We start from the raw sequence: 14,609 nt of genomic DNA, 5'->3' as shown, positions 1-14,609 counted from the left end.
TCAGTCTGCAAACTGTCACGGGGCCACAGGTGCTGCTCCCGAAAAGATTAAAACCCTATTTTTTTTTCTCCTGCTGCGGAAGGTAAGGGAATGGGTAGGTCTTCACATATAAATCTCAGAAAGGTATTTCTGGGTTCCCCACATGGAGAGACTGGTTTTTCTCTGTGAAAGTTGCCGTGCTGTGGATTTCTGGGCACAAGGAGTGATGGTGGGCCACTCTCCCCTTGGCTGCCCCACAGTCCCGGGAGAACCTGCTGTTTCTCCTTGGGGGGGGAGTTGGCTGTTCTCCACCTGATTGCACCCATCCTCCTCGTGCAGACTTCTCAGTAGCACGCTCCGGTTATGGTGGCGGGTCCTTCTGCCATGTGCCACTGGAGAGGGTGCAGAAGGCGACCTGGGCCTCTGAGGGCAGTGGTGGGCTGCAGAACTCCACCAAGGGAAGGATGAGTCTGTGGGGTGAAAAGGCCCCAGGAAGTTGAGCCCCAGGAAAGAGTAAAGGATTCACCATTCCTACCAGGAAGAATTGCCAAAATACAGTTTTTATTAGTGACGTGAGAGAGACGGCCAAGGTTGTCAGCCAGACTGTCCGTGTTTGGGTGGCCTTTGTCATCCGGGACTGCTGGGGCAGTGTCCTGGCCTAGGACGTGACTAGGCAGTGTGCATGGAGTGTGCCTTCAGCGCCAGGATGGAACAACGTGCCAGCCACGCCAGAGGCCTGTCACCAGAAACAGAGTTCAGAGGCAACAGCTGTGCTTGCATGGGCACCCCTGAGGGAGGTTTGGTGCTCCCAGAACCCCACGGCAGGACAGAGACCGTTTGGGGATTATGACCCTGCCTGGAGGGTTTGCCCGGCTCGCTGCAGTCTGGCTCGCTCTGGCGTGGTTCCCCTCACTAGTGACCATATCTGGATTCTAAGAGACATGTTGGGACACTGGGTGGAGAGCCGGGCTGGAAGGGAAGCATGAGGCCAGGGGTGGGGGACTGGAGCCCTTGAGGGTGGCAGCCCAGGGCCAGTGGGCCTGTCGGCCAGCAAGGAGCAGATGAGGTCTGAGCGGAGGTCTGGAAGGTGAGTGGATAGGCGTGCTGGCAGGAGCATACCAGCAGCTTTGCTGCAGTGAAGGAAGGGACTTTGTGAACGAGGAAGAGGCATGTGGATACGGGTCAGATGACATGCACCTGGTTCCTGTTTGCCATCATTGACAGTGGAACCTTAGCAGCACTTAATCCTTTGGACCTCTATTTCTCCATCTGTAGAGTGGGTGGAATTACCATGTGCTGGCAGTGGAAGGACTGCTGGTTGCTGCCCTCTGTCTGTTCTCTCCTTTTTCCTTTGTAAGCCAATCCCATTTATTGGGAGCAGCATTATGCCTGGTAAAAGCATTCATTTCATAACTTCCATGGCAGCTAGGTGTGGCCAAGTGACTAAATTTGGGACTTCCAGGAAAGTTGTTGAAAGGGTCTGCCTTATGGCAGGGGGCTAGGGGCGGGCACCTGTCCCTGTCTTCCTCCTTGTTGTCTGGAAAGCAGCCAAGCTGACTGGAGCCCCAGTAGGTATCTTGCACCATGCAGTGACCTTGAGAATGGAAACCAGACCCAGGATAACAGAATGGAAAGGTAGAAGGGGCCAGGACCTCTGAGAGCTTTACAGAGCAGTCCTGTAATACCTGGGTGACTTAGCTTGTTCCTTGTATGTTATTCGAACCATTGTTACTTGATGTCTTCTGTTATAGCAGCTGGACCCGACCCATACAGATGCACCTGCCCCTGAGAGTTGTGGAAAGGTTTAAGTGAGCTCAAGTATAACAAAGAGTTTCGTGAGTTGGGAATGCACTTTGAACACTGCTAGGTACTCTAAAAATGTAAGCAGTCAGTCCTGTTGTGGCCATTGTCATTTGAGGAGGCCTGCGGGACAGGGCTGTGGTGGACAGGCCCTGAACAGGCTGGCTGGGCTAGGGGCATGAGTGTGTGCCAGAGCTAAAGCATGGGGATGAGAAGCTGCATGGTTAGTTTTCCTAATTTTATAGTGAATCCACAAATGCCGGGAAAGAGGGAAAAAGTGGCTGGGGGAGGTAAAAGAGAGGACAGAGGAGATTTGAAACAGGAGCCCCCACAATTCCCATAAACAACCTCAGGGTGAGCCATTTGGAAAGTTGATCTGTGACCATTCAGGCAGACCCATGGTAACCAGATCACTATTTTCAGAAAACACCTGTTAATTCTGCCCAAAGAGCACTGCTTGCTACAGCTGCCATCCCCAGGGGTCTATGAAAAAAAGCCTGCTGGTGAAGAGCGGAGACCAGGCATCCATCTCAGGCTGGTGAACAAAGTGAGAATGTGATTGTGCCCCAAATAGGAAGCAGGGCTTGAGCTCTTGCGGATAAAAAATAAAATCTTTAGCGGACCCCAGAGAGCTCTAAGCTGTGGAGAGGTCAGCGGGGGCCACGGACAGCTGTGCCATAGAAATGAAAGGAAGGGGGACATTCTGCTTTCCAGATCTAGAATCCAGTTTCCTCTGCCGACTGAAATTCATACAAAAGTGCCTGAGCTATAATTTCATACTGGCAATAGCAGTGAGAGGAAAATGGGGACCAGGTGTTTATGGGTTGTCATATATTATAAACGTCCCTAAAGTTTTTCAACCAAGTTGGAAATAAATTCTGTCCTCGCTTAAAGGATGTGATTTATATACCTAGTCACTGAAGGCACGAGGGGTGAGGGAGGGGACACATGTCACACCAGCGCTGGAGCAAACACTGTGTCTTTTCATAATAATTTGTTTTGTTTTGTCCGCAAAACAGGAGGTGATGGTTGTAAAAAATGGGAGAGCTGGCGCATAGCTCACAGTTAGTTTTCCATGCTTAATTTTGAGAGGGGGCGAGGAGGGCTGGAAGAAAGAATTTGTTGTATAGCTAATACATAAAAATGACTGTGGTCATTAATTTCAACCTCTTGGCCCCCAAACCTTTTACCAGTGCTGCTAACAGGTTGTATAAATCACTCTTAGGAACTCCATTTCCTCCCTTCCCTCCACGCTCAGAGGCAGGGGCCGGCTGCTGACGTGGGAAACGGAGAGGAGCCCCAGGAGAGTCGGGGGCTCCGCAGCTGGGCAGCGCCGGCAGAATTGAGCCGGCTGTGTCCACGGCCATCTGGGGGCCGGAGGGTGGGATTGTGTGGGGGTGAAGAGCAGGCCTGGGCTTTAGAGCCTGGCAGATTCGTTGGGAGTCCCAGTTCCACTGTTTCCCAGCCATGTGATCTCGATTACCAAGGTTCTTCACCTCCTCATTTGTCAAGTAGAAATAATCGTGCCCATCTCGGAGTATTTGGATGCTTCCATGAATATAATAACACATTTTACACAGGTTGGCTATCGTCACTGAAAACTTCCTTTCAACTTCTGTGGTGTGGGACCCCCTTTTTTCCTGAAGTTTCTCTGTTGGTCTCTGCTCAGTGAAAGGGAACCCCAGGAATTCTCCAACTCACCGCATAGAGGGTCCTGAGGGGGATGGTTATGGGAAGTGGGAGCTCCTTCTCTGCCCACAGAAGTCCCAGTCACCACGCCAGGGTGGCCTGGAGCTGTCTGATGTTTTTGCCCTTGATGTGGCAGCATTTCTTGTGTTTAAAAGTAGGGGGACTTTAAAAGGGACTTGGAGATGTCTAAAGGCTTTTCTCCAAAACCCGTGTGTGATGGATCAAATACACTATCCAGTGAGGAAGTCTGTGATCTCAACTCCAGTGCTTCCTCACGTCAAGGGTTGCCTTCATCAAGCTGCCCAGACTCTCTGAGCCTCAGGTCTCTCCTCCGAACACAGGAGCTACTGACGCCCACCCAGCAGAAAATGTAGTGCAAGTTCCCGAGCTATGCCAGCAAGTGGAAAGCCCCCATCCTGGGCCTGGCGCACAGACACCCTCTCTCTGCTTCCAGGGAGGGACCATTCAGCTGCCAGGCTGGAGGAGCTCCAGGAGTAGGGACCCAAGGCCTCGGACCCTTGGCGTGTTCCACCGTGTTCCTTGGTGGCAGCTTCCCCCCTAGTTAGCCTGCTGTCCTGCAGCTGGGCCTCACATGGTGAAGGGAGTGGAGAAGGGGGCTTTGGGGGCACCGGGAAAAGCCCAGCTGGAAAGCGACCCAAGTTCTCGGTTGGATAAGAGAGCCACCACAGCCCATTCCAAGTGCAGACGCCCTTGGGGACACAGCTGGGGTCAGTGCATTGTGGCGGGGGGGGGGGGGGGGAGTCTGCCATGATGGCCCGAGACCCTGCCGCAGGAGAGGCCAGTCCAGGGGGCGGGGGGAGGGGGTTGGCGCGGTGCGTTGGGACTGGGCCTGTCCCTCAGGCCTCTGCACGGCTTCTCCTGGGCTGTGGGCCTCCTCCTGTTAGAGGAGGTGTCTACCCCTTTCAGTGGCCCTTCAGCCCCTGGCAGCCAGAAGTCCTGCCCAATGGCAATGAAGAAGCCCCAGAGGCTGATGAAGCAGGTGGCCGATGGCTGCTTTATTTCTAGGCAGACGGTGAGAAGTCAGGCTTCCTCTCTGAGCAGCTGCTTCCAGAGTCTCAGCCTCATGACACCTCACAGAGCCTGGGTTGTCACAGTGTCCCCTTCTCCCTGAACCCTCTTCTGGTTAGTGGAAAGCTAGGCCTGGTGTTCTGAGCCGAAAGCCCTCTGGTGCATTATAAATATTTATCTCTGGGAAGCTCTGACGCTCTTTCCAGACAGAGGGAAAGGAGGCGCTTGCACGGTTGTTCTGCCCCTCAGAGAAGGCCTGTTTGTTGTCCAGGATGGTAGGCTTACCCAAGCATGTCTGTCTTTTCCTAATTTCCTGGGCTCTTTTGTTGTATGTTGTTTTGTGCGTGTGAAGATGCATCTACCAGGAATGGTTTCTGGGGATAGGAGGGGTGGGGAGAGGAAAGGAAGCTTCTTTCCCCCCTTTTGTTTGTTTTTGGCGATCATTAATTACTCACTCTGGGTTGTAATTCCATCCATAGTCAGATGACATGCCTTGTGACTGGTTTAATTGGAGGCTGATGATGAGCTGTCTCAAGCCTTTCCACAGGGGAATGTTGACTTGGGAAGTTCCCAGCCGGTTCTGAGGCCATGCATGTTGCCTTCTGTGGTGAACGGCCCCTGGGGCCCTGCCAGGCTGGGCCTCCCGAACCCCGAGAACACCCCTGCAGAGTTAGGAACTTCCTCAGTACTGCCCAGATCTGGGGTCTCCAGGTCCTGAAAGCTGCCTCTTTAGCCAGCACTTGTAGTCCCATCTTTCCTTTTTGCACTTGCTAGGAAGGAGTGGTACCATTTTGTTAGTCAGGCCGCAGCATGAGAGGCTGAGGTGAGCAGATGGGGCCTCTCGCGAAGACAGTACCACCTTCTTTACTTTCCCCCCTGGAGTTGAAGTTCAACAGGAAATAGGTCTCAGACCTAGATCCTTAGCATCTTTTCCCACGTTGGGTTGACATACCTCCGTGGCTCCCGTCTTATGGTCAGACACTTGTCAGTCCTGTGGTCGGGGGTTTCAGCCAGGACCCCCAGACCACCTTCTGTACCAAGGAGGCAACAATTCCTCTGCTTCCTGAAGTGGCCTGGCTCGGCTTGCCCGATCTCTTACCAAGCGACCATCCCACAGGGGAAGCCATGTTCTGAGAGCTGCCCCGAGAGGTGACCCTGCTGGGAGCACCTCTGCGTCCTGTCATCCCCCTAAGGAGCCTGGCCCACCAGCGTCAGTGCACCCGAGGACGGTGCCCACGCAGGACTCTTCCTAACACATGGGCAAGCTTCCTCCTACCTGTCATTTTCTCAAATGATGCCCTTGTTTTTGCGATTAAACTCCTTGTTTTTGCGATTAAACACAGACACAGCAAGATTTGAAGGTTTGAGGAGCTGGTGGGAAGGCCCTCATCCAGCTGATTGGACGTCACAGTACCCTGTTTCTGGGAGTGAACGGGTCCAGCCAGAACAGAAGATGGCCAGGTTGGGGGGGCAGAGGCTGAAGTTCGGGGACAGTGTTTTACTACTGGTGGTGGTTGTTCTCACACCAGGAGATGGTGTGGCCCTTGGCTGTGAAGTCTGGCTCTTGCCTCCCTTTGAATGTAGTGCAGCTCAAGGTGGGTTCCCAAAGAAACCCAAAGGTTTGTTGTTTTTGTTTGTTCTCTACGATCCCTGCCTGATGGTAGTGTGGGAATATGGAGAGCAATTTCCTGGAAGCTGGCTATCCAGTATGTGGATGATGGAGATCTTTCTTTAGCTACTACTGTTCATCCTCAAGTTTCGTTGTCATGGTGTGAGAGGCATACCCTCTATGAGCTCCTTGCACTGGGGGCCTGGCTAGTCTTGTGCACAGCCCTTTGGGCCATACTAGTCTGGCCACGATGTTCCCTGCTTTGAGGAGTTTATGACCCATAATGGGAGCGGGTAGTGGAAGGGGAGCACCGACTGACATGAGAACATTAGCTAAGCCATCAGAGACCTGAGTTCTGGGATCAGCGTTGCCACTTAGCTCAACAGTGTGACCCCTGACAAGGCCCACTTCTTCTTTGGTCCTCAGTTTCCCCATCTGTGTAATGGGTAGATTGGCTCTTCCTTCAGACCTATTATCCTAGATTATTCTGTCCTCTTTGTTTTTTTATCATTTTCTCATGGGATTCTGACGTGGTAGACATGGTAGACCTGGCCGCTGGCCATTGTTTTGAGTTTTAAAGATGTCTAGTCCTTTTTCTGGGACATTCTTCCCCATGCTTTATAGACTTCATCCCTTTGGAGTCAATTCTCTCACCTATTTATTCCTTAAATCTCAGTGGTCCTAAGTGCTGTCATTACAGCTGTCCTCCAACCAACCGGCATCATCTCTGGGCCATCACTGTGGCTGTCACTGCCATGTACCAATCTTATTGCACCCTCAGAAGGGCCTATCAGCACCGCCATGTAATTCCCACAGAGAGGGGATGACAACAGGGACCAGAGGCCAGAGGAACAGGGCCCTTTAAGAGAATCTCACCCTAATCACTTCCAGCCTTCCTGGTAAGCATCTTCCTCTTTCTAGCAGTGACATTTACAACTTGGCGTCTTATTTCATAATTACATAAAAGAATAACCGCCTAGACAGATGCCCGCACAACAACGCAGGTTGCATGAAGGGCTGTCAGCTCTCAGGATAGAAGGGGGCATCTCCCAGCCTCAGCTGGAAAGGTAGGAATGGGCCAGTCCTTTCACATCGGTGGGAAGCAGTGAGTTTGCTCCTAGCCAGTTCACCTCATCTGGAAAGGTCCCTGTTGATAGAAGTATCAGCACCTTTTAGCAAACTAAGGTACTCGACAAATGAGGAGTTCTAAATCTATAAAAGCATGTCGAATTCCTGTGTCTTAGGGCTATACATGACCTTTTCTGGATTCACTCCCAGCTGGTCCTAGAGGGCAGGGAAGGTGCTCAGATTTACGGATGGGCTTTTAAGACAAAGCCAGGGCTCTGCCCTCCCAGCCCATTCCCGCCCTCAAGGGGCACTCTGTCTGGCCAAGGTGGTGAGGTCAGGACACAGGTGTCAGTGCCCATGACCTTGACCAGGGCCTGTCCAGGTGGGGCAGGGAAGGAGGCATTGGGGTTGCTCCTCGGAGAATAGGTTGGATGTACATGACCTTGAAAGCCCAGGGAGTACGCACAGCACATGGTAGGCTTTCAAGGAAGGTGACCAGCTGGCTGACTGGCCTCTCGGCCACTGGGAGTTTCTTTAGCTTTAGCGAAACTGCTTGCCTATAGAAGACCTCACTTAAATTTCACATCTGCCCAGCTTGTTGCTCTGCTTTTTGTCTGTCAATGCCCTTGGCACTTCTGTGTGCCCCTGTGAGGGTAGCAGGGGTGCCGGGCCTGCCTCCCAGGAGCTTCTCTCTGGTGAGAGGGGGGTCGGGCTCTACTGGAAAGGGTCACTGAGCTCTCCCGTGAAGCTGACTAAGGTTCAGATCCCAGCCCTAGCACTCATTTGTTGCGGGACTGTGGGCTGTCATTTTGAACTTTTCGAAGCCTGTTCCTTCATCAGAACATAGGAATAACTCAATCTGTTGGGTGGTTAGGAGAAATAAGCTCATGCCTGTGCAATGCTGGGTGCTTAAGAACTGCTCACGGAAAGATGCCTCCATGTGGCTGTCATTGGTGGCATTGAAAGTACCCCCTGGGGCCATGAGGATGACATGAACCCCTTCCTCCATAGCCCTGTCAGTACCTCAGAAGTCCCACCATATGTTCCCAGGCCTCCCCATCATCTGGCTAAATGCCATTGTTTCCCTTCATTGACAGAACCTGTGATGATGTCCTTTCTCTCCTTGGGATGATGACAGTGCCCTCCCGTCCCTGTCTCATTAGTGCTCCACTCTGCTGTGCATACTGTGGATGTGGGAGCTTGGGGCACAGGAGTTAGGCAGAAAGAAAAGGAAAGTGGCTAGAGGGGGCGTGCGTGCTATGGGGCCTCCCCAACGTGACTTCTTGGTGGCTATGACTCTCATTCCTAGACATTCTCTCCAGGGACATGGTGTTCTTCTCTAAGATCACCATCAGGCTCCTTCTCTCTGTTTCCCAAGACCGCCTCTGAGAGCAGCAGATGCCCTGAGGCTCTGCCCTGTGGCCTGTCCCTATTCTCCACTCCTGGTGGAGGGCAGCTTTCTGGGAGAGAGCGAAGTCACCACAGCAGCTTCCCAACCTCCAGACCCCTGAGTCATCACCTTTCCTGATCACCCACCCATTTTCCTGTACCCCTTTCCTGCAGGGCCAGAGAAGTCTGGCTCTGGTACCCCCCTCACTGTCCTCTGGCCTGGGCTGCCGGGTTCTGACCTAGTGTAGCTTATTTTTTTCAAAACACTCACGTCGGACGTCAACTAATGTTCTTTTTCTGTGCCACAAAGGAAAAGAGAACAAGAACAAATGAATCAGTTTTTCTGGAGTCATAAGCTATGATTTCTTCATAAACGAATTTAGAGAATGCCTATTGAATTCCACAAACATTCCTGAGTGTTTACTGACCACCAAGGCCCGCAGTATGATTGAGTGGAGGCCGAGATACCAAAGATGGGGGCCCTGTCTTCAGAGGGCCTCCCCGGACAGCCTGTCCTCAGACCGTTGTGCCCTGGGGAGAGCCTGATGGTGGGTGTTGGTGGGCGTCGCTCAGCCTCAGTTGTCCACCCTGCCCAGGTGTCAAGGCCTAGCCCATGTCTCCCTCCTCCATGAAGTCTCCCTTGACTGCCTTAGGCATCAGTGAATTCCCTGCTCTCCAGATGCTGGATTCCTGCTGTGCTCTGCAGCCTGAATAAAAGACATTTCCCATCTGTTGTCTCATCTTCCCGACATCACAGGCTCAGAGGGCCTGTCGGATCACTCCCACTTGAACAAATGGAACAGCTAAGGTTTAGGGAAGTCATTTTCCCAGGGTCCCAGAAGTAAGCAGCAACAAAGCTGGAACTTGCACTTGCGTGTTGTGATTCCCACCTCAGGCCCCCTCCTCAGTGTGGAGCACTTTCTCTCCTGCATTGTTTGACCCCAAGCACCCCCTCCTTGGAGCCCCTGCAGCCCTGCCCATGTCATGCACCAAGTTCCTCCCTTCTTGGTTCCAGCCACCTGTGTGTCACTCCTGGTGGGGGGCAGGACAGGGGTTCTGGGCAGCTGGGTCTAGTCCCCTGACGCCGCTGCCACACAGGAGCTGAGTCAGGCTTGGTGGGGAGTGTGGGATGGGGGGGTAAGGAGGAGAAGAGACCAGAGCCGGTGCCTCCCTCCACCCTCCTCGCCCTGAATCATCTGGAGGCAACGGAAGCAAACAGCACTTACGTGCTGGGTAATTGTGAGACTCAGTTTGTCTAATTATAGCTCACTTTGTCTCTCAGACAGTGGAATAAAAATATAACCGTGTCCGAGGTCTTTCAGCGGTGCTGTCGGCCTCTGAACTTGGCTCACGTCTGAGTTTGAGAAAGTACTAGTCAGGGCAGGTTTCCAGCCCTCTCTCTTTTGGGTCATTTACCACCTGTGCCCCACAGAGAAACACCTGTAAGCTTTGAGCTTTCGGTAGGGTATCCATCATACAAGCATCCAGGCTGGTTCGTTTTGAGAATGGAGCGGCATGCTGTTGAAAGTTACACCAGGACAGTGGGCCCGAGGCAGAGCATACGGTCTCCTTGTTCTAGAAAAAAATGCATGTGTGCAAGAGGCGGCGGGGGGGGGGGGGCATTTCATGAAGACTCTGATGCAGAGTGGGTCACTGGGGCACGAAGGACCTCTGTTTCCAACGACAGCTCTGCATTATTCCGGGACCACCAGAGTGATCGGATACCTGCTTCTGCCCCCTCCCCTTATTTTCTGCCAGTGGCTGAGCCTCCCAGGATGTGTGTCTGCGTCTTATTGTTTTCTTTCTCTTTCCCCCAGAGATCCTGCGGATAATTCAGCTGGACCTGGACCTGAAGTACAAGACCAACATCCGGGAATTGTTTGAGGAGTTTGACAACTTCCTGCCAGGCACCGTCATCGGCATAGCGAGAGAGATGCAGCCGGTGTACAGGTAGATTTGTGGCAGCTGTGGGGGCAGTGGCGTCCAGGATCCTCTCTAGCCCCTCATCTCCTTCCCCTGCCCTGCTTCCCACGGCAGACTGAGATTTATTTCTAGACAGTCTTAAATCTCTTAATCTGCACTAAATCTCCTAGAGACACCTTTGTCCTTATTGCATATATGGTGACTAGTGTGGCAGGTGGGTCTGCCTCAAAACTGTAGCTGCTGCCTCCTTCTTTTGGGGGAGTTTGGAGCCCTTTTCTCGTAGAAAGCTGAGCTGCTTGGGTTGTTGGTTCTGGTTAAGCTCAGAATTTTACAACCTCAGGCTTTGTATAGCTTTAATTGCCTCGTCTGGTGACAACCAAGGTTTTCTTGGCCTCTGAGTCACCGGTGACCCCTCCTCTGTCTGAGCAGAACCAGTGTATCGGTGTCTCATGAGGAGGGGAAGGCCTTACAGCTCTGGAGCCCCAGCTGGGGTCACCTCGTCACTGTGAAGAAAGCCTCCAGCGCAGTGCCGTGCACTTCATCGTCAAGCACGGGTTGTAGAGAAGCCCCAGCACCTGAGAACCAGGAGACATGCTCAGGGATGTTCACTGCAGCATTGTGGGCAGTGGCCAGAAACTGGGCATGACTTCACTGTCCATAGATGGCAGAATGGATAAAGAAAATCTTTTCATCCAGCTGAATACCACACAGCACCACAGAGAGCCAGTGGACACACGCCCTGCCGTGCAGAGTTAACTGTAATCTGTAGAGGTACATGCCATGTGGCAAAAATTATAAGGAAAACCAAGGCAGCGATGATCCCCCAAGCCGGCCTGGTGTTCCCTACGGAGGGGTGGGGGCCTGGTGGGGAGGAGGATCTGAGTACAGGGTGCCGCTGGAGTACCTCAGTCTCCTGTCTCGTGTGTGTACTGTATGTACAGTGGAAATGAAGGAAAGGAAAAGATACCTAGAAGTGTTTGTTAAAACCTAGAACCATGGTTCTGGGTCCGGAGAGTTCCATATTGCTGATTGATCCTCCTCCCGGTAATGCCAGAGCTCACCCAGAACCGAGCTGCCTAGAGCTGGAATTTCACCATCCCCCTGGGCTGGCCCGCCCTTTGTTGTCTGAGCAGACCCTCCCTCTGGCTCCCTGTGGGCATTCTTGGAGCCAGGCCGCCTTTGGAGAGCTGTGGGGCACAGGCTGCTAGTGACCCCAGAGCCCTTGTTTCCCCTAAACAAGTGGGGAAGAGTGACAGCTTACTTGCTTGTGACTATTTGCAAGACAGATCCCATAACAGGAAATTCCTGCGAGGCCTCTGAATGGGCTGATAACTCCCGGGCCTTGTGGGCTGTTCGCCCTGACGTCATCCTCTCCCAGGCTGTCCCCCAGTCACACAGCAGAGCCTCACAGTCTGCAGGGAACTGGAGGGGAGGGTTTAGGTAAGCACTTGCCACTTCAACTCAGAGCAGCCTTAGCGCCTTGTTCCCTCCCCTTTGTACAAGGTGGACCTTACATCAGGGGTTCTTGAGGGTTTTTGATTTAACACCCAGAAGCAGTGGAAGGAGCACTGAACTCAGAGTCCAGAGTCCTACATGCTAATTCCCTATGCTTGGGGCTGGGGTTCCTCCAGCTGAGGATGGGAGCTGGTATGCTGTAGACCTCCCTTCCCCCGCTCAGCACTGTGATCCTACTCTCCTGACCCTCACCGTCTCCTCATGGTCTTTCCTCTGTCCTGAGACTGCTGGTCTGCTGCTGGGCTCCTCACTGCTTCCTAAGGGCCAGGGTCCCAGGATACTCGCACCAGGCTCCTGATTAAATCCAATCAGAGCCGTGGGGCCTTCAAGCCCTGGTTTGGAATCTTCTTGCGCAATAGTAATGGAAATGTGATCCCATTTAAACAGTATTGGCCAGAATTTATGTTTTTGTAGATCCAGGATTTCATTAATGGTGAAACTTAAATCAATTTAATTATCTGGACTTCTCAGAAGAAATCTCTGAAAGATTTTAGATCCAAAATGAAATTGAATTTTTCTCACCTTTGGAGTCTTTAATTATCATGTGCAATGAGAAAAATGAGGCCTCTGCCGGCAGACCCCAGCCTGGCCTGTTGTAGGGCTCGTGCACTCACGATCAGCAGAAATGAAAACTCCTCCATTATGTGCTCCCCCTTTCCCCTTACTTACCCACCCCCCAGCAGCTGAAATGTTTATAAAGCCTCTCATAATTAAGTCTGCAAATGACGGCCCTGCTCAAATGTACACCCTACTGGCTCTGGGTAATTGCCTCTGAATATTCGCAGCCTGGTGCTGGGGCTGGGAATGGTTTAGTTCTGGCTGGCCTGGGGCGGAATAGAGTGTGGGGTGTTTCTTCCACTGGAAAACTGGAGACACCAGTGGCCCAAGAGTAAATGTTGGTTGTCTGCACCTTTGGAGCCTGTGCCTGGTTGTGTGGGGCGGCGGTGGGAGTTGGGGGGTAGGAGGGTGTGGGAGAAGAAGCGGGGGAGGGGAAGGGTATTGAGAGTAAGCAGCGAGCACGAGGACAGACAGAGCCTGGCCCTTTGCAGGAGCAGGCAGCCCCAGCCCCATGGCTTTGAACCTGGCTACCACCGCTGGTGGGGCATCCCCAGGCCGGCATCTGCCCACTCGTGTGCCACTTCCTGCGCCCTCCTTGAGGAACAAGAAACCAATGGGGGTTCCCACAACTACTTAGTCTCACTCCCTAAGTGGTGGAGTGTGAGGTGGGCAAACATTTTATCATAAGCAAAATCTGCTAGCATCTACGAAAAGGAAAATTTAGAAAGAGAACAACAGTACAAAAGCAAAACTGGACTGTTTAACTGAGCGCATTTTGATCTGGAAACTCACTAAGCAGAAATAAATTTGGATCTCCTCAACTGTGTTATTTTTATAGTCTCTTGCCTGACAGTTACTGTACTTCAAAAGGGCACATATTAAGTCATTTTTATGGTTGTTTCCCCTCTATTGTGCGCCGCGAAGAACATTAGGAGCTTGGAGGAGGGTGGAGGGCAAAGTCTTTCTCGTTATTCATTTGACAAATAACGTTTTTTGTTTTTCTGTTTTTTACAATTCTCCCACCAAAGTTCCACCCCCTTCTACCCCAAACGTACACTAAACCCACTGTGCTTTCTGGGAAATGATGGATTGTGGGATGCTAGGATAGTGATAGAGGTACCTTTTCTCTTGGGCCCCTGTCAGGATTCTGTTGAGTCAAATGTCCCGTGATCTTTCTTATCTGAAAATTGGGGAGCCGTGGTCATTTCAGGGGAAATGGTCTTGAGCTTTTGACTGCTTCTTTGTCAAGGAGCTAGACCACTGGATAGGTGGTCCTCATAGGTGATGTGTTTAGTTGGGTGGGGCACATGACCAAAAGGAGAGAAAGATCTAGTGCTTTCTCTATAAGCAGAATGGTTCCTGTGAAGAGATAACTGTATTTTTACACATGCGTATTAGTCCAGGATACCATTTTGAATTTGCTTCCTCATGAAGGTATTGGAAAAGCAAAGAAATCTGTCGGGCCCTCTTTATGTAGTGTATAACCTTATAAATGTGTATCAGCAGGCAAAGTAGCTTGATGCAGAAGAAATTGCATTTGGGTTGTACCTGGAAGCTCTACATTATAGTCCCACTTTTCCTGAATTACCCGCCAGTGCTTTGTAAGTTGCTTGATTATTTGACCCTCTGTTTTGTTTTTTAGTCTATAAGTGGGGATAAATATAACTGAAGCATAGAATTACTGGAAAATTCGAATGAATAACATGCATGAAAGCTTCTGGTGTGAAAGGGATGCTCAGCAAAGGGCACCTGCTCACTGCTCACCTGCTCCTCCCCTAATCCTCACAACTTTTCCTTGTGTTTTCTTTTTGAGATTATTTGTTCTACTGGATACCTCTACTCTACCCCACCCCAACCATACGGGGGTTACCAGTTAAAATACACAACATTCACCAAAGTTGGATTTCAAAAGAACAACAAATAATTGTTTTATGTAGGTATGCCCCAAATATTGCGTGGGGACATACATACACAAAACAATTATTTGCTATCTATATATATGGTGCTCTGTTTTTTGTTTGTTTTGCTAAATCTAATAGCTCTACCCCTA

At 51.6% G+C, this 14,609-nt stretch overlaps 1 protein-coding gene across 1 annotated transcript in view; it reads left to right on the top strand.

Moving 5' to 3' along the window:
- The window catches only part of XXYLT1 (xyloside xylosyltransferase 1), a 157,642-nt gene that overhangs the window by 79,956 nt on the left and 63,077 nt on the right, over positions 1-14,609 (top strand). Inside the window, exon 3 of the mRNA XM_080826791.1 lies at positions 10,381-10,513. Within this exon, the coding sequence (XP_080682917.1) occupies positions 10,381-10,513 (133 nt within the window). The remainder of the gene's footprint in view (positions 1-10,380; positions 10,514-14,609) is intronic.

Source organism: Martes martes (assembly GCF_963455335.1).
Source record: "Martes martes genome assembly, chromosome: 1".
NCBI classification, from domain to species: Eukaryota; Metazoa; Chordata; class Mammalia; order Carnivora; family Mustelidae; genus Martes; species Martes martes.
The sequence above is the reverse complement of the archived record's forward strand: the minus strand, read 5'-3'. Positions and strand labels throughout refer to the sequence as shown.